Below are 20,416 nucleotides of genomic sequence, written 5' to 3'. Positions count from 1 at the left end.
AAACAAAAACCAGAAAGTCCAGTTGCCTCTTGAAAAAGCACCTTTGGGACATATTGCCAAGTCATGTCCATGCTGTGATTGGGTGCAAGTGAGGAGAAGCCATTAGACAAACAGGCATCACAAAAAAAGAAAAGGAACATGCTTCAATAGAGCCTAGCTAAAAGAAAGAGCATCCCATTAGGATGTATTCCCAAAATTGCAATCACTGAGTAAGTCCAATTTTATGAAGAGCCAGTTTGGTTTGATTAAGGCACCAGCCTACAAACCAAAACACCGTGAGTTCTTGTCCCACCTTGGGCACAAAACCAGCTAGGTCAGTCACTTCCTCTTGACCTTAGAAAGTGGCAATGAAGAACCACTTCTGAAAGTTGTACCAAGACAACTACAGATATTTACCCAGGCAGTCACCAAAACTCAAGACAAACTTGAAGGCACCCCCCCAGCTCCCCCAAAAAGAATGTATGTTAACAAATAAAATAAATATCTGGAAGAAAAGGCAAGTTACGAGAGTGTTATATGACAGGACCCAGAAGGAGAGCCCACCCTTTGCAACATTATCCGATTGGAGGTTAGATTGGCACCAATCTTGCTTGCCTATCCAAAGGCTCTAATGCATAGTCTACAAACATAGTTCAGTCAACTTGCTTAGGAATCCAGTTATGGTTTAGGACCTATCAGTTATTTTTGATGGATCCATGACTTGGACTTGCCTGCTTTTTATGTTTCTCAATTTTAATTTTGGTTCTCTCATTGGGTTTTTAATTTGGTTTTAAAGAGAGTAACTGATATCTGTATTTTGTTTATTGGTTGTATTATTTGGTTGTTTTTAATTATGCGAACTGCCCAGAGGCACAAATGTGAGATGGTTAGTTATGCAAATTGAATGAATGGATAAATAAAAATAACTAGTATAGCTTAAAGTAACTGTGGCAAAACAATTCCATCTATAGAAAAATGAAGTTAATGAGGATATACGTTATCAAGGATTTTGCTGCGTTATTCTGAATTACCTCTCACTCCACCACTCTACTTCCTTTTCTTTGGCAGCACATCTCAAAGTGGTTCACCACATAACTTTTTACATTTACATGATGGTAAAATAAACTTTAGAGTTGCCCGACTTCAATTTTGGAAAAAATAATTGGAAGCCTTGTGGTGCACGAGCATAACTTTAACTAGAGCGAGAGTAAATCGAGAGGTTTTTTTTCAATTTTTCTTTTTTTGAAAAAAATAATCCATTGCACTCCAAATATCCATGATCCATAACCCAAAATTGATCCAAAAGTGGAGAATGCTGAATGTTGTAGTTCATGAACATCTGGAGATCACAGATTCTCTATCTCTGTCTTAAAGATTGTAAAACCTAGCTCTGACCTTGAGAAGAAGCTGGGAAAGGTAAAATTATTACCTAGTCTGGGAAAGTAAAAAGCATGCAAAAAAGACAGCTTTGCCTTGACTTTGCTACATTTAAAATGAGCAGATAAGGTTTCAGAGACATTTTCAAAATTTATTATCTATCTATCTTTCTATCTATCTCTATCTATCTATCTATCTATCTATCTATATCTATCTATCTATCTATCTATCTATCTATCTATCTATCTATCTATCATCTATCTATTATATTTCCTATTTCTAAACCACCCATCTCCCTTAGAGGGTTTTGTTAATAGTCCCTACAGCAGTAAAGCAGATTTCCTGGAACCCTTCTATGTCTTTCTTTGACCTGGCCTATCTTGAAGGGTGTGTGTTCTGGGCATTGTAATTTTAACATGTTAATTGAGAAAGACCGAAGACTAAAACTTAGCTAATTCAGATTAAGTGATCTTGAGTTTGCATTCTTGTTTAGGAACAGTCTTCCCAAGTTGGCAAAATTTATTAGTTGTGCTGCCTTGAGATGACGATGGGAGAAATAAGCCTAGGTTCATCTAGAAGATGTTAAGTCAGGAATGGCTGTTTGAGAATATCAGAAATGCATGTTGGGTCAGCTCAAGATTCCTCTAGTTTCTCATTTTGACAATAAATCCCAACAAACATGATTTTCCAGAGTGCTGAAATTTCGAGCATTGTTTGTGACAGTGAATTGTACCTAGGGTAGTAATTAGAAAAGGTACTAAAATTTTGAAAATAAAAAACAGCATGCTCAAAGAAAAAAGAAAACTACATAAGAGTATTTTTTTTTTAAAGCATAGATTTGGCATACAAAATGCATTTGTAGTCTTTGAGAGAATAAAAAAAAGTGCAAAACATCCATAATTGAAGCACCTGGTTGCAGATCCATTGGTTCCAGTGTACTTCCAGTTCTCTCTTCCCATCACCATTTCCTTCACTATTTCCCTGAAGGAATTGTTGGGCAGGCAATTTGGACCTAGATGTTTTGGACTTTGCATCCCATAACCATTAAGCTGGATTATCCAGGGAATCATGGGAGCTGTTACTTCTCAAAAGGGGTTGGGGAGCATGAAGGTGTTTATCTGTGATCTCGGGATTTGAGGGGTGCCCTCTCAATTTGCCTATGAATTTAGTAGAGTTCCTAATAATTGAAGAACCAAAGAATGATGATGATGATGATGGTGACAACTACGACGACAGAAAAAAAAATATAAGTGCTAAATACAGTATATTGGCTAAAACGTATCCAAACCTAAAATCAGAGTGTTGGAAATGCAAAAAGAAACCCAGTACATTCTTTCACATGTGGTGGACCTGCCCAAAAGCGAAATAATTCTGGAATAAGATACAGATCTGGTTACAGGAAATAACAAATCTAAATATAGTGTCTAAACCTGAAATGTTTTTATTAGGGATAACCAAAGGAGAATATACAAAAGAGAATGAATGTCTAATGATACACATCTTAACAGCGGCTAGGATAAAAGAATTCTATTCTATACTATACTATATGCTCAAACTTGGAAATTAGATTGTACACCCACAGATGACATGAGTATAAAAAAATTAATTTCATTGTGCAGAAATGAACAAATTCACAATGGAATTGCAGGAGAGGGAAGATAAACAATTCTATATGGCTTGGGAAAAATGGTATGTCTGATTAGAAAATAGAAAGAAAATGTAATGCAAAAGTAGAAGTTTTAAAATGTAATTGTTAGTAGTGTAAATATATATGTATGCTTAGGAGAATAGTATAACTGATGTCACAAATAACTGCAAAAATGTATGCAGAGTTTGTTTGTTTTTTCAGGTGAAAATTTAAGTGCGTGTGCTTATTTGCCCATATAGCACTTCTCTCTCTTTTTTTAATTGGTGGATCCAAGAATCAATACTGTTATGAGAAGTGCTAAGGAGCTTTCAGCTGACTACTATTTCAGAAGAGTATTATTATTTCACTTCTAATTAGTTAATACTAAGGGCCAGTATACTTTGCGAACAGGTCCAATTTGAACTTCATTTTTAAAAAGCATACTATTAGGAAATCACAGCAAAATAAAGACCAATCTGACGGAACATCCTTGCATCAAATCAAGCAAAACCAAAACGCTTACAAGAGTCTGATGAGGAAGGAATGACGTTCTTGTCCACCATATATCTAGAGGCCAAGCAATTTTTTTGTGATGGGAAAAGATAGCAGGACCTCTGAGGAATGCCTCACAGGAATACCCAATCTAAGGAATGTCCTATATGGCATGGGGCTAAAGCCCTATGTGGCACAGGGCCAGGCTACCTACAGAACCGGTTTCGTGCCATCTCATCTGCCTGTCCCAGCCAATCAAGGCAGGAAAGGTGTGTTGCAGACCCCATCAGTCAAAGAATTCTGACTGGTGGGGTCTAGGAAGAGAGCCTTTTCTGCCCCTTCCTCTGCATTACGGATTATCCTTTCCCTGGAGGTGAGGTGGGCTCCTCCTCTCCTGGCCTTTTGAAAAGAGGTCAAAAATATGGCTTCTCAGCCTTGAATGGGGAGCCCAAAGGACTATGCAATTGTGGGATTGATTGGTGCTGCATGATGCTTCCTTTGGCTTTCATCACCCAATTTTTAACAGGGTTAAATTGAACCAGTCATGCCCCCTTCCCCAAATTCAGAGATTACAGGCTAGTAAAAAGAGAGGGTGTTATTTTTAAAATTGGCTCCTTGAATATTTTCTTGCCCCTTCAAAATGTTTTTTAATTTTATAATCAATTACATTTTTAATTTTAAATTTAAACTGAAAACATTTAAATTCTCAAATACTGGTTTGTATTTTGATACTGTCCTGTACAGCACCCATAGTCCCACTTTGAAGGAGATGAGTGGTCCAGAACTTATATGTATGTATGTATGTAGTTGCATGAGGGAGAAAGCAATCTTTTAGAGATAGCTTGCCTCTAAGCAGTTGTCAAGCTAAATTCAAAGATCTCCAAACTTTTAGCAGCTGTATGCAGATAGGTGAAAATATTTTTGAATGTTAAGGAAGTGTGGGAAAATCTGTGATAGAATGCAGCTTTTGTGGATAGTTGGGCTAACTTCCATATGGTTTCCGATGGTTCCAGTATCCATGCCAATTGCTAGAAGAAGCAAAACAAAAAACAAAAAAAAAAACCCATGATCTTAAATTGCTGTTGAATGTTGTATGGGAAATGGGATTTTATTTTGAAAGGAAGTTTTCCAAATAATAATGGAGAGAGAAAAGAGGAAAAAGAAAGGAGAAATGTTGTGTTGAAAAAGTTTGGCCGTGAAAATCATGGAAGCATTGGGATTCATATCTGTGTGCATTTGCGTCCACGCCTGCACATGTACACACACACATATACGTAAAAGAGAAAGTCATCGTAAGATCTTGGTTTTCTTACAATCAGTCGAGGTGCAGGAATGGGCAAGTCAATTTTTTCACAGCTTCGAGGATAAAGAAGATAATCAACGGATGTGTGCCCTTCATGAGGTTAGAAACTTAAATATAATTCAGTTCGTTCTCTCTCTCACTGCACTGAAGTAAATTAAAGGAAAAGTGAAGGAGGGACACGCTTCCAAGATACTGTGAGATGGTTTCATGAATGTGGACTCCCTTTTGCATAAAATTGGCATGGGATAATCTATATGCCTAGGTACACTAGAAATTATTCTTCTAACTTCAAGAGAAGTACTGTACTGCACACCTTGTCCCAACAGAAAACTCTGTCACCAAGTGATCTTTAATGCTTAATTATCCAGCTTTTAATGGGCCAATGCCAGCCTATTCTCCTTATCTATGGTTCTCTTTAAAACAGTCTTTAAAATGAACTTGCATTGGGGACTTCTAGCCTTTCTAAGGGAGATCTGTTTATCAAGACAGCTGTGCGAGTCTAAGCATCACTTAGACAGCACCATCCTTAACTTCTAAGTATTTTCTTTCTACTTAGGATATTTTACCAGCACTAAGTTGGTCCAGACATTTCTTTTCAGCATGCATAAGTATATTTTTTCTTAACATGAACATTCAAAATTGGGATTTGTTTTTTGGGGGAGAAGGAGAGGTGTTGGTTAAACGTGAATAAACCAAATTTGGAAAAATGTCAATTTGAGCATATTATAGCATTTTGCTACAGGAAGTTGAATTTGGATAGGTTTCCACTTTAATTTGGATAAGTTTCCACTCAGATTTATATTTATCTAGTTATGGCATTTATTCACTGCCTCAATCCAATCAGACTGTCTGAATCAATAATAATAGTGTGGGATTTCCAAATACAAACTGATAACGGGTGTATAACTGTGGTTGAAAAGACAAAAAAGTGTGGATAATTGATGTGTGGTATTACCAGGAGGACAGAGAATAAAAAAGAATGGGAGAAAATCACAAAGTATTCAAGGTCTGAAAACTGAAGTTGAAAGATTGTAGCATAAAATGGCCATGGTGGTGATCAGCACATTGGATGCCTTACCAAACAAAAAACAAAAAAAACACAACCTTTGGCCAGCACTCAGAAAAACTGTGCATTGACAAAATTTCCGTCTGCCAATTACAAAAGGCCACATTACTTGGACCAGCACACCTATTACGCCAATACATTACGACAGCCTACATTCTTGGGAAGAACTTGATGCGTATGAAGGCAAACACCAGCTAAAGAATTGGCAGCTGTAATTATTGTGCATAAAAATAAGAATAGCACAGAGAAAAATACAGTAAAAAAAAAAAGTGCATTATAAAGCTAATTCAGCATCAATGACTCTACCATGAATCCCCAAGGAGACTCCAATTTCGGGAGGGGGGGAGTTTCTAAAAGTTGGGAGTTTCAATTAGTGCATAGGATGGGGAACCCTGTTCTACCTTAAGTGGAGAGCCTTACCAGCAGCATTTGGCTGGCTGAATTATCTCCCGGTGCCTCTTCCAGTTGGTGCTATTTGAGAGTCAGACAGGATATGAGAGCAACTATGACTTCCTTCTTCTGTGACTGGTTATCAGAGGCACAGTTCCTCCAGGAATGGAGCCATCAGAAGGAATATTATGATTAAAAAGTCCCCTTGGAATGATTGTCTCATCTGCTTTTGGTACCCGGGTACCAAGTGTATCAAACAGACTCGGCCTATAGCCAACATTATCAAGAAGCAAAGGGATCTCTGCGTGTGTTTATGCTTGCTACGGCAACTTGATTCCCATGCCATATTCAGCCCTGACTATAGTAACATCTTGATAGCTTACTTGCCTAAAAGTAAAAGCCATGATGTAAGTAAAGACAGGTCCTATTCCATTACTTGCAATTTAATTTCAGTTAAATATTCAATTATTTTTTTTACTATCTATAACTCATAATCTATCTGAGAACAGCTCTGGGGGGTTAAAAAAAAAAAACCCTATACAACGGCAACAGAGGTGGTATTCAACAGATTCTGACCAGTTCTGGAGAACCGGTAGGGAAAATTTTGAGTAGTTCAGAGAACCGGTAGCGGAAATTTTGAGTAGTTTGGAGAACTGGCAAATACCATCTCTGACTTCTATTCTCTGCCTCCCGAGTCCCAGCTGATCGGCTGGGTCTTCTTTTGTTGCCCTGCACAGGAGAACGGAACTGGAAAGCAGGTTAGTGGGGTGGGGAGGGAATGGAGATTTTGAAGTATCCTTCCCCTGCCATGCCCACCAAGCCACACCGACAGAACCGGTAATAAAAATTTTTTGAATCCCACCACTGAATGGCAAGATTTTTAATATTAAGCACAGAATCCTCTTTTCTACTGTAGCAACAGACTGTCCTCAGACATTTGGGGTTGCCTTTTAGAGAAAGAGCCAAAAGGGCTGCTTTCAATTGCCAGTGGCATTTGAGAGGCATCACAATAAAATAAATAAAATAAATTGTTGTATTAAAGTTAGGTGTGATCTGTACTGCGCAGTTCATTGTGAGATTATCTTTAAATTTTAAACTTTAAAAAAAAGCAACGACCAAGAATTTAACGCATCAAAGAGACTGATTTGATTGCGCAAGGACAAATTTGTGTTTTTCTATGCTGTGCATTATATTCCTCAATAAAATTCTACACAATTCAATCCTAATAAGACGGAGTTACTGTTCGACTGTCAGTTCCCTGCCTGCCCCAGTAATACCTGTTGATGGGGTGGCACTACTATGAAGGAGGGAGCCTTATTATTTGGGGACTCCAGAACTCGTGGCTCCTGCTGGAAGAGCAGATGGAAGGTTTGAATCAAGGAAGCCTTCACCCAGCTTCAGTTGATATGCTACCACATTCTTATTTAAGCAGAAGGTCCTTGCTACTGTGACTTACGCCCTTGTCACTACCCATTTAGACTAATGCAATGCTCTCTACAACTTTATGTGATGATGACCCTGTGGAAGCTGCAGTTGTTCAAAGCATAATGGCCTAGGTGCTTACTATCATTTGAGAGGATAGCATTTATACAGTATGATCCGTACACTGGTGGCCAACAGTTTTCCAGGTGTAATTTAAAGTGCCGGTACTAACCTACCAAGCTCTACCTAGTTCGGCGCTTATGTATCTACAGGACCTCACTCTCCAAGCTCAACTAGTTCAATGTAGCCAGGAAAATCGGTGAACAGTCTCCTACTTTAGGGAAGTGAGAGAGACTGAACTTTGGTAGTGGCCCTCATCCTCGGGGGAACCTCCCAGTTGGTTCCTCCCTTTGAGTGCTTTTCTAAAGCAGCTGAACATAGAGCTCTTCTGGAAGATGTTTGGGCTGTGTAATATCATTTTATGGGGTTATAAATTGGCTTTCTTATCGCATTAGTATTCTGTGCTGATTAATTGGCTCGTGCATCTTTGAATTGCTTACTTTTTTATTGTGTTTTGGTTATTTTATCTTGTGAACCACTGAGAGTCCTCCAGGGATTTTTGGTGGTCTATCAATGTCATAAACAAATAAATAATATATATTCTTTCAGCTACATGCTAGTTACGCCTAGAATATAAATAAATCTTGAACTGGTTTTTCTTTACAGGGACTATTTCTTTCCGTTGAAGATTCATTACAAACTGAATTTATCCAGGAAACCGAACAGTTTGCACAGCGGACTTTTCTCCACTCCTAGGGAATTCAAACAAGGAGGTGGACTTAATTCGAAGGGGAGTTTGCACTTCTGACAGTGGGAAATGCCACATCTAAAATGATGCTCTCTTCCATTATCTGTCCCTGCAGAATGCATCTCTTTGCGTTGTGTCTCAGGTGCAGCATTTCCCCAGATCAATGTAAGGCTGAGTATAAAGCTGACAGGGTAATCAAACCAACTATGATTTTTTTTTTAAGCAAGAGTTCAGTTCAACCCAGAAGACATGTAATCAGAGGAGCTGCTCCAAATTTGTTTTTGTTTTTAAATTTATTTGTGGCTAAGAGATGAGAGGAAGGACAGAGATAATTTTGTTTCTTGGGTGCTATGGTGATAAGGTATGGAAGATAAATGCTCAAATGCTCAAAGAGGGGCTTATGATAGCCACCCAGCCTTCCCTTCTGTTTCTTAAGAAAGTCTGCAGTCTCTCCAAAACGACATCAGTGGCAGACTAAGGAAAACACTTAAATCTATCTTCGATCAAGGTTGCAGTTCAGGTGGTGAAACCCTTGGAGATCATTACTAAAAATGGTCAGGGTCAAAATCATAAAGAGATAAAATTGGATGTTTGCTGATCATGAGGAAGCGTGCAATAAAGGCAATTATGAATTGAATTATGAAATGTTTTGCACAGATCCCGAATGGAAGGTGGGCTGCTGAATGCCTTAAGAGTGTGATGAGAATGTGAAAATAAAGCCTGCATGAAAATATACAGATGATGCTTGGCAAATGGTTCAATATGGGTAACCACTGAGCGGGAGTAAAAACAAGGCTGTAGGATTTCCCATTGGTTGTTTACGATATTTCTGCATAGTTTAAACATGCTTGGGGTGGCACTGAAGGTGTGATCATTCCAGATATGAATGTGCACATATTTGTGTATGTAGAAGATGCCACGTTGGCCACTGCAGATTTCAATGCTTCTCGGCAAATTGTATGATGCGGTGAGGTATACAGCGCTGAAAACGAATGCATCAGAGAATCAAAGTAGATGCATTGGATAAAGCAAATGGCAAGTTCCATAAACAGGGAAAATTTAAGTAGGTGAAATGTGTCTAACTTGATGAAAAGATTTACTAGAACATGGGGAATAGGTGGAGAAATTTTAAGATAAGCTCATGGTGATAAGGTTGTGGACAGTATGTGGACAGTTGTGAGGAACGGATGTTTTTTCTGAAAGGGCCAAAAGTAGCTGTGTAAAAGAAAGTTAGAAAAAAAAGAAAGAGGTGTCTATGAGGGGGTGAGGTGGGGGAGGCATAATATCAGGAATTAACAGTGATGAATGAATTGACCGGAACAGCGAATGACTGTAAATGTCATGAGGTACAAAAAGAAAGGAAACAGAAAGAAAAAATAAAAAAGAATGACTTTCAACTTTCTTTCTTTCAACTCCCTTTATTCTAAGGTTAACATTTGCCTGCATTACTTCTATAATCCTATCAAATCCAAAAATCAACATTTCATTTCTTTTACTTTCTCACACAAAAATCCAAAAGTGGCTTCCAAGTAGAAATAAAGTTGATCTTTTCTTTAATCAAAGCTGTCAATTTTGTCAATCTCTGCCAATTCCATCAGCTTCACCGTGCATTCTTCCCTTATAGATGTTTGTAAGTTTTTTTTTCACCTTTGTGCATATAAAAATCTTGCTGTTGATACCGTATATCAAAAACAAAGTTCCATAAGATCTTTCATTCTGTTTGTCAATTAAAAAAACAATCTTTGGTTGCACTTTACATTCATTTTTTTAAAACAACTTCTTTTTGCTTGTTTATCTTTTTATCTTGGGGGAGGGAGGTTAAAAATCAATAAAGAATATAAAAAAAGAATTTTAAAAAGAAAAAAAATCATAGTTAGTTGCAGTTGACAAGTTCTTCAAAAAAAAGTGAGGATTAAAGAAAAGGCAACACATGATTCAGTGTACGTTATAGATGTAATGAGAGAAGGGATGTTTTCTCAAAGGACAGAAAGATAAGAGGAAGTAAAGTAAACGGTGTTTGTGCGAACTTGATTTAACTATCCTTCTTTCTCTTATTTCATAGCATAAATTTACTTTGCTTATTATTTTTATCACTTTTCTGAGGTTTGCATAGCATGGGGAAAAGGAATAATATGATGAGTATGCAGATGTATATATTTTATTACAAACTGCTTTCTGCATTAACTTGTTTTAATAACCTGTGACCCACTTATTTCAGTGTAAAGTGGAGAAGAACATAGGGGTTTTTTTAAATCTCTAAACCTAAGGAATATGGGCTGCTACCTTTATAATGCAGAGAATGAGCAGGGCTAGAAGTTACTTCTTTAAATAATCTATCATTTATATAGTGTAGCAGCTATACCTGAGCTTGAGGAGGCATGATCTTAAATGTGAATCTACTAAGGAGTTTCCGGTCTCTTTCAGCAGAATTGTCAATTTTTAACCTACCTCCTAAGCACACTAAGGAGTAAGCCTAAGCTTCTGGGTCTGCAAAAATCCAAAGCACCACTAGTTGACATCAAAGGGATGTTGAAAAGCATTGACTTTTTGCTGCCATCTAATGGTTGCCAGATTTTTTTGCAGCTTAGCTTTAGTGGCCGTGGAATAGCCTATGGGTTTTTCAGCAGATATACATAGAACTGTACTAATAGTACTGTACTATTTTTTTTAACAAATCACACAGTGGGGAGCACTACTGTTTATGTAAATACCAGTACTCCCCAACAGTTTAGCATGCATCTTAGGATTTCTCTTTTCGGACTCTCTTCGTACTTGTAAGCGCTTTTTCAATCTAGTTTATTAAGACAGGAAGAGACTACAAAAATGTTAATCAGTTAATTAAAATTGAATGCAGAAGCCCACTTTATTGTCACAGTGACTTATCATGCCAAAAGTCATTGTTACAGTCCATGCCAAAAGTTTCTGATCCAGCCCCTGGCACTGAAGAAAACACTGGAGAATCCTGGAAAGGTTTCTTTCCAGAGAGAACATGGAAAAATCAGAAGGTAGACTTGAGATTAAGAGTAATTTACTGCAGATCAGGAAGGATTGCTTACTTCCAGTAGTCTAATAGTCATAATAATTGGGAAAAAATATTCATGAAATTACACTATTAAAATAATGAAATCTTGCAGTGGGGGAGGCTATGCGTGAAAGGCATTAATTCTTATACTATTATTCATTCCTAGCCTAAGCTAGGATTTTTCTCTCTTTTCATTATGATTTGCCCTTGCTCTTTTGAAAAGATTAGGGCCTCTTTGTTGTCCTTAAAAAACCAAATATATTCGTCAACCATACTACAGACAAAGCGGACAAGATGAAATTAAGGGTCTGAGTCAATTATCAATCATCTTCCTGTGTTTCTCAATAATAGAACTTGAGCAACTATATCCTGGAACTTCATGTGTTTGGTCACTCATTGGAATGTGAGACTTACTATATAATGGAGACATATTTTATTTATCCCTGTGCTCTGTTATAGCCTAGCAAGTAGGGTTGACTTGATGTTCAAATTTAGCTTTGCTTTCATATTCATTGTTTTATGTTCTTTGTAAAGTCTTGCTTCTTGCATACAGATTTAACTTATCTAATTAACAGTTATACAAATTTAATATGAAAACACAATCTAGTTGTGTAGCTAAAGAGAGATGGAAATCAGTCCCTTGCTGGCTGCATTCAAAGAAAGAGTAGAAAGCTGTCTGCCTGAGATGTTTTAATTTGGATCCCCATGCTGAACATGGGTTTGACCTGATGTCCTCAATAGTCACCTTCAATTCCAAATTTATCTGAACAGGAATTAATTCTTGGACTGACACAGGATAGCCATACATGTATATTAGGTACAGTGGACTCTAAAATGCAAATGCCGTGCAGTAAAATTGAAATGAAGGCATGTAACTATGAGGGTGCTATGGGTGAAGGTTGGAAGTATGCCGGACAACCAGAAATCCGCTAAGGTAGCCAAGAAGACCCAAGACAACATATGTTGAGAAGGTATCTCATGCGAGCTCCAAAACCCTGAATTAAAGCTAAATATAAGAGATGAGAACGTGGCTTCCTCCAACAGATTAGAGTGTGGTCTCCCTTGATCAGAAGTGACTTTCTAAGGGCTTCCCAATTTGTGCATTTATTTGTTAGAATTATATCCTATCTTTCCTCTAGGATCTCAAGGTGACAGATGTAGTGCTTCCTTTTTGAGAATAATTGGCCCAAATTCACCCTGTGAGTTTCCATGATTAAAACTGGATTTGAACTTGGGTCTCCGCAGTCTAGCAGCTTAACACATACTGGCACAAGATAGGAGGGTTTTTTTTCCTACCTGACTGCAAGAACGTAAGACTTCCTATATACAATTTGTGTGTTTTCCCAATGAGTGCATATCTTCCCCGAGGACAAATGACATGTTTTAGATGTATTTATTTATTTGGTTTTACTCTATTACTTTATAAGGAACTCAGGGCAGTGAACATAATACTCCCGACTATTTTCCCCACAACAACCCTATGAGGTGGGTTGGGATGAAAGCGTGTGATTGGCCCAAAGTCACCCAGGTAGCTTTCATGCCTAAGGTAGTAGGACTAGAACTCACGCTCTCCTGGTTTCTTAGGTCAACACCCAAACCACTAAACCAAACAGATGCTGATGGACAAATGAAGACTCACTGCGTGCTAAACAGGGATCTGTGTGGCAATGTAGATTAGAGAGCAATCTGCTGAAAACGCTGCCTTTGAAACAATGGAAAACTGTGAGCAGGCAATGTCTATTCGTGCAATCGAATTTCCACGCGAAAATTTTCTTGATGTCGCCTTTTGTATCAACAAAGATATAATAACAAAAATAAACACTGGCAGTTCCAGAATCCAAAAAAGTCTGGACTTTCCCTTGCCTTGAGTCTGATTAGGACATTTTCTCTTCTCGGAGTAGGAAGGTGGAGAAAACAACAAATGCCCTGAATAGTAATGATCAGATTTCCCCTACAGTTTATTTTCCCATACTGTTTATTAAGAAATTAGGTTTAATACATGAATTGGAGTGGGACTGAAGGCTGGGGTTCATATGCCAAATTAAATTCCTTTGAAAGCCCTGCTCTGTGTAGATGGGAATGTTAAACCCAGGCAAAGTGGAAGATCTTGCTTGGGTACAATTATATTTGCGTGGTATATGTAACTAGATTAGGTTGCAGGAAGACCCTTATATTATGTGAGGGGCAAAATACAAGCAGCTCACATCTCTTACCTGCCTGTTGGAGGGATGTCGAACAGCAGATATTGAACAGAAGGCCACCAATTTCTACACCAGCAACATGGGGGGCAACATTCCAGCTTGAGCTGCATGCAAATGCCAATTTATTACTTAATTCTAAGCCTAAAGAACTCACTTTTCTCCATTCCTTTTCCTCTTTAGCTTCCTGTGACTTTTTCATGGACGTCGTAACTTTTTTGTTTAGAAGCCTGGGAGTAGGCCTGTATTCCATTCTCTCTTTTTTTTTTTTTTTTTGTCTGTCTCTCTGTCTATCATCTATATCCATCCATCCATCTGCTTTTGATGTGCACTTCTTAAGGAGTTAAAAATGCAGCATGCATAGTAAATGAAAACTGTAAAATCGAGGGGAAAGAGTGGTTCTAGAGCAAATTGTTGGTCACTGATCTATTTTTGTTTGGGTTCGGGGGATTATTTTTATGGGAAGAGAGTATGATTCAACTTTAACCAACTTGTGGGTTGATACTGTCTTGACCCATCTACTTGCAATAGGACCTAACCACATCCTGAAGGGTCAGGAAAGTGCTCCCTTGGCTCGACAGTTATCTGCACCTTTTTCCTGGAGTAGCAGATTGCCCAACATACTGTATGGGAATGAGCAAAATCTGATATCACTATTGTTCTAGAGAGCACAGAAGCGGCATCAAGAGGCATTTTGAATCAAAGGTTCATGGGAGAGACTAGCCATAGAATTCTCTCCTTTCCCAGGTTCTTTTCTACCCAAATCAATCTTGGAAAGTAGCTTTTCCCTCGGCTCTAATTATTTTCTTTTATTCCCACCCTGTCCCTAATTTTGAGCAATGCATGGGTCATACACATCAAGAAGAATGTTCCAGAACATGCCAATGTGACCTGGTGGTTTAGAAAGTGCCCTCTTGTGTGAGTGGCCATTATCAAAGGTAATGCTTTGATACAAATGATACAAATGTCAACTGCCCCTTTAGGAAAGGCAAGGAAAAAAACTGGGAGGCAGGAGAGGAGTCATTTCAATCTTTCAGATTCCTAGTTTTGGCAAACCTGCGAAGTTTGAATTTGAAGTAAACATTTTCCCTATGCATCTTTCCGGGGGCAGACTTTTTCCACTATGAACTTATCTTTCTATCGATCTGCTGCGGCAAGAATTTAGCACAGCTTTGGAGTAGCATAATCAAAAATTCATATTTGTTCCTATTGTATATTAAAAATTCTGCAATTGCTTTTTTTTTAAAAAAACTGTATGGTTTCTGATTTTGACTGTGGGGCAGAAGCAGAACTTTCTTTTTGAAGGTGTTGGAAGCTGCTATAGGAAATCGAAGATTTTTTTAAAAAGTTACAGAATGGGAACAATATATAATATTGTATAGTTTTTCTAGAGTTCTTCACACACACACACACACACACACACACACACCAAAATTAGTCAGCCTGCAAAGATGCCTGATTTGACTATAGAATTTATAGTATCATTTTATGCAATTACTGTAGCTTCTGGATGTGGTAAATTCAGCTTACGTGTAAGTATGTATCAAACTACAGACTTCATTCTTTAATGTGGAATCCTATGTCATTTATTTGTTATTAAATAGTTGGGTTGCACATTGTATATGCCTTTTACCATGCTGTGCATCATTTTGCCATTTATCGGAGCTCGTGCATGGATAACATGCATAATTTTCACTCTACTGGCTGTGGAACTTTATTTATAACAATGCAGATTTCAGAATGGGATTACCTTTCAAGATAGTAATCTCCTAGGCAGTGACAAGTTTAAAGGCCTGGTAACACTTCCTCCAAAAAGGCAACTGAAAGCTAAGGTAGGTTTTAAATCCTTGATCCTGCAAGGAAACAGAGCAGGAATTTGTATGTTGCTTTAGGCAACAAAATACCCTAGACTAGCGCTTCATCAAAAGCAGAAAAATGATGAGTATTTAGGTAGTCCTGATTTAAAGTCATTGACACTTCTAAATTGTGTTGAATTTAATCTACATTAAATGCTTGGGCAAGCAAAACAAAAGAGTTCTAAAGATCCCTTAAATCTGTCTGTCTTTCTGTGTCTATATCTATGCGTAGGTCTGTGGCTATGTCTTAATATTTGAAATGAATAACAGAACCTTCTTTGTTTACATCAAACCAACAAGCCCCGCCATTTCTAATGCACAGTGTTTCTGGATCACAAGAAAGACTCCACTGAACCAATAGTTGCAGAAAGCTGTAGTTTGATCAACCTCTACTCCTTATCAATATAATGAGACAACAGTGGATTTTCTCCCAGAAAAAACAACAACAAATGTGTAAAAAAGACCTTTATATAAACGACATGTGAAAGATAGGGCGATAGTCAATAATTTGAAGATTTGGATGAAGTGAGCATTGCAGCGTTTTGTGCAATAAAATGCTTTCTAGAAAGACTATATAAATGATAAAGCATTCAAAGAGGGATATATTTTGTGCCTGCTCCTTTCCACTAAAAGTAAATCTAAGCAGATCAAATAAAAATGCAGGTTATTTGGCAGAGACCTTGGAGCAAAGCTTTTTTCTTTTCTTTTTTCCCCTCTCTTAGGCTTTGATCAGTTTTGATGCTGCGATTCAAGAACAGTTTGACTAAAGGACATGTTTAGATCACTTCCAACAAAACCGGGCCTTCTTAAAGAAACGAAAAAGAAATCCGTGGATACGTTCACGCTATGCAATTGTGTCATGTTCTTTCTGAAGTCATTCCCACTGAATTCAATAGGGCTTGCTTTCAAAAACATTTGCTTAGGACTGCAAGGCTTGGAGCTTTGCCCAAAGGCTTAGAAATAGATAGTTTCAGAGTGGAAACTCACGATCATAGGTTCTTTTGTTTGGGGGGATGTCAGGGAGGGAGCCTTTGGTATGGGGTCTCTATTATCCAACCTGTTGCCTTCACCTGCTAAGAAGGTTTACGCTGACAGGAGATGGTGGAACAAAAGTGAAAGCAGAATTTCCAGAGATAATACTTTCGGTTCTCTCTTCAAAAAAACCCAATTGCCTGTCTGTTTCAGCCTAACATTGCCAGGATCTCAAGTCAATCTGGAGATCAGGTCTTCAGACCTGGAAACACTTATCCCTAATTCCAGCTGCGAAGAAGTAGGCTGAGTTGTTCCCTGGTGGTAGAAAGATACTCTGCACATGGTCAAAGTTGCTCTCTTTGGGGGAGTGTTAATGGTCAAGTGCTACATCCCGATTCTGAAGTCAGAAAGAGGAGCCTTGTCCTCTCCCACTGGAGTTGTAATGCTGGCAAAGGACAAGAGGCAGCTGGGGAGAAAAAGGAGTGAGATGCAAGAGGAAACATACCTGCTTGTTGGACCTCAGTGGGATGCCGACATGGACCAGGCCCCTTCCATCCTCCAGACCGAGAAGGCATAGCTGAGCCTCTCGTGGGCCAAGTAGTTGCAGCTGGAGATCTTGTGGTCGAGTTCGTCGCTCTGCAGGACCTGGTAGAGGAAGTCAATGTAGCGGGCAGCCAGCTTGAGGGTCTGGATCTTGCTGAGTTTGTCCGAAGGCAGGGTGGGGATGATCTTGCGCAGCTCAGCAAAGGCGTCGTTGAGCGACTGGGTGCGCTGACGCTCCCGCACGTTGGCGATCACCCGCTGCGTGTGCATGTCCTCAAAAGTCTGGGACACAGGGCTGCGCTTGCTGCGCTTGCCCTGTGGCAACGGGCTGCTGCTGTACTCTGGAGGGGCTGAAGTCAAGGGTTTACCCAGCTGGCTCCTCTTCCGAAGGCTCTTCTTGGGCACCTTCTCACTCTCCTCCTCGCTGGTCCCCAGGCTGCCCTCCGGTGAGTCTGGGCACATGCTCTCCTCTTTCATCCTCTCCAAGTCGGCCTCCCTTTCCCTTCTGCGCACAGGATGAGGAGCTGGACCTCGTAGGCCACGGTGCATGTAAGCCAACCAGGTTGAGCAAACTCCAGGACGAGGATTCCCCAAGAGCTGAGATTTGGAAGGCTTCAAACATGGGTTTTTTGGGGGTTTTTTTGTTGCTCCAACCTTCACTGATCTGCTTATTCACCTTCCTTTCCCCCCTCCTTTAGGGCTTAAAGAGAGGAGGGACATTGTTAAAAGTCTCTTAAAGCCCTTTACGGATAGGGTAGGGAGTTTGAGGGGAGGGACTGTGTGCAGACCAATACAACCGTGCACAATAATGCAAACATCAAGGGAGCTTATGGGTTCCAGATTGCCTTCCCTTCCTTTTTCCTCGGCATTCTCTCTTCTCTCCCCCCCCTCCTCCCCGCCCGGCACCCCTCCTTCAGCTCTGAGACGCAGATGCTCCAACCGGCCGCCTGGATGCCAGAGGTCATTCCCTTCATCAGTTGTAATTGACAGGGAATTGCCGGCCTGACCTCCACCCACAACTCTGGCCTGTAGATTGCAGCGCGGCTCTTCCTGCAAGGCTGATCGGTGGTCTACGGTGCCACCTCCACTTCTGGGCAGGCTGCTTGTTGCTTCGAAGTTCTCACTTCGGGCTTGGAGCCTTCAGAGCTCTCTCAAGCGAGCTGGCCTCAGTTTGAGAAGCTGCATCTCAGCAGTTAAATAGAAGGCTTTCCAAAACGGTCTCTGCTCATACAGAAGAAATGCAGGGGTGGGTGGGGGTTGGCTCTGAAGTGCCCGTTTGCTACTATTGTTTAGTGCTTGCTTGCTCCCTACTCTAGACTGAAGAGACACATGATAATCATATGCAGGTAGTCCTTGACTTAAAACCACTCAATTAGTGACCATTCAATGGCACTAAAAAGCGACTTATAGCTACTCCTCACACTTGCAGCCACCGCAGCATTCCCCACAGCCACCTGAATCGAAATTTGGGTTCTTGGCAACCGGCATTACAATGGTTGCAGAGTCAAGGGGTCATGTGATCACCGTTTGCAACCTTCCCAGCTGGCCTTCGACAGGCAAAGTCAATGGGGGAAGCCGGATTCACTAAACCAGCAGCCTCTGCCCCCCCGCCCTGCCCAACCTTTCAGGCACCAGGGACCGATTCCGCGGAGAGAGGTTTTTCCATGGACCGGGGTGTATGTGGTTTCGTGTGCCGCCTGCATCTCGCAGAGGGGGCTTTGCTTGTTTGTGCAGCCCAGTTTGTGGCATGCCGTGGCCCAGAACCGGTCCACAGGCGTTGGACCAGGGGTTGGGGACCTCTTGCACTAAACAACTGCATGATTCACTTAGCAACTTTTTATTATGGTAAGCCCCATAGTGAGATAAGGGGCAAATAAAGAGAAGCAGCAAACAAATAAATAAAAATAAGCAAAGGCAGTGATTTAACAACCATGGCAAAAAAAGCCTGTAAAATTGGGTATCACTCCCTTATCAAATGCCTTGTTTAAGAACAGAAATTCTGGTCTTCAGTGTAGTTGTAAGACTATCTGTAGCACAGCCCCCCGTGGTTACTTTAAAGTAAGCTCACTGAATTTAATAGGACTTACAAGTAATAATATATAGCCTAATAGAATTAACCAGTTAATATTTTAGGCTGTGTGAGCTTTACTTTTGGGGAGTCTTCCTCAGGCTCCCCTTATCTTCTAATCCATAGACAGTATGGCCAAAAGCCCAGTTAATTATGGGATGTGCAGTTCAAAATATTGGGAAGGTATACAGTTGGGGATGGATGGTGACTGTAGCTATGTTTTGTATGGTTATTAGAATCATCTGTTTTAAAAACTAACTTTTAAAATAAGTTTTTTTTTTTGCAAAAAAAAAAAAAAAGAAGAGGAAAAGAATGATAGGTTCTCACAATCTACAATATGCAAGGCAGCTAGGCTGAAATTTGGGCATATATGCAAATATTTTGTGCTTCCAAGAAGAAGAAAATGAAGAAGCTTTCCCAATAAATCCAACGAAAGCCAAATAACCACAATATCTTCCTTTGCAGCTTTTCTTCCCAAGACTAGGAGATGGGCTCAGAGGTGGGATTCAATTTTTTTGTACTACTCAAAAATTACTCAACTACTCAAAATTTCTGCTACTGGTTCTCCAGAACTGGTCAGAACTTGCTGAATACCGTGGGCTGCAAAATTAATTTGCTGCTCAAGAAAAGAATTTCTATACACCCAGCCAGGCAATTTTATATAACCCAGGAGGGGATCTTGCCTGGCCAGGAGATATCAAAACTGTCTTGCCCCTTTGGCTGGCAATTTACCTGCCTTTTCTTTCTCACCCAATGGGGCAAGGCAAGAAAAGACAAGGCGGAAAAAGGCTGGTAGGGGTTTCTCACTGCCTGCCAGCTTCACAAAAGCAGGTGACTTGCCAATTCAAGGGAAGAGCAGCAACAGGTGATCTAAAAGAGAGGGGAAAGAGGATTTTTATGGTTAAGGTTATTGGCAACCTTGAATGGCATCTCTAATGCCCTTTCCTTCCAATCACACTGTACAGGGATTCTTATTTTTTATAAAGCCCAACAGAGACAGTTTTAAGGAAGGTGATGTTTTCAAAGCCTTCCTTCCTCCTCCTCCTCCTCCTCCTCCTCCTCCTCCTCCTCCTCCTCCTCCTCCTCCTCCTCCTCCTCCTCCTGCTCTTCTTCTTCTTCTTCTTCTTCTTCTTCTTCTTCTTCTTCTTCTTCTTCTTCTTCTTCTTCTTCTTCTTCTTCTTCTTCTTCTTCTTCTTCTTCTTCTTCTTCTTCTTCTTCTTCTTCTTCTTCTTCTTCTTCTTCTTCCATATCTGTCATCGTGCATGGGCGATCATGTTGACAATCCTGTTTTTA

General features: G+C 39.8%; 1 protein-coding gene across 1 annotated transcript in view; it reads right to left on the bottom strand.

Moving 5' to 3' along the window:
* The window catches only part of TWIST2 (twist family bHLH transcription factor 2), a 30,319-nt gene extending 12,584 nt beyond the window's left edge, over window positions 1-17,735 (bottom strand). Inside the window, exon 1 of the mRNA XM_026713756.2 lies at window positions 17,018-17,735. Coding sequence (XP_026569541.1) covers window positions 17,032-17,604 — 573 coding nt within the window. The 5' untranslated portion in view covers window positions 17,605-17,735 and the 3' untranslated portion in view covers window positions 17,018-17,031. The remainder of the gene's footprint in view (window positions 1-17,017) is intronic.
* Window positions 17,736-20,416: the final 2,681 nt, after the last annotated feature.

The sequence above is a fragment of the Pseudonaja textilis genome, chromosome 2, assembly GCF_049901715.1.
Source record: "Pseudonaja textilis isolate UNSWEBS1 chromosome 2, rPseTex1.2, whole genome shotgun sequence".
Classification (NCBI taxonomy): Eukaryota; Metazoa; Chordata; class Lepidosauria; order Squamata; family Elapidae; genus Pseudonaja; species Pseudonaja textilis.
The sequence above is the reverse complement of the archived record's forward strand: the minus strand, read 5'-3'. Positions and strand labels throughout refer to the sequence as shown.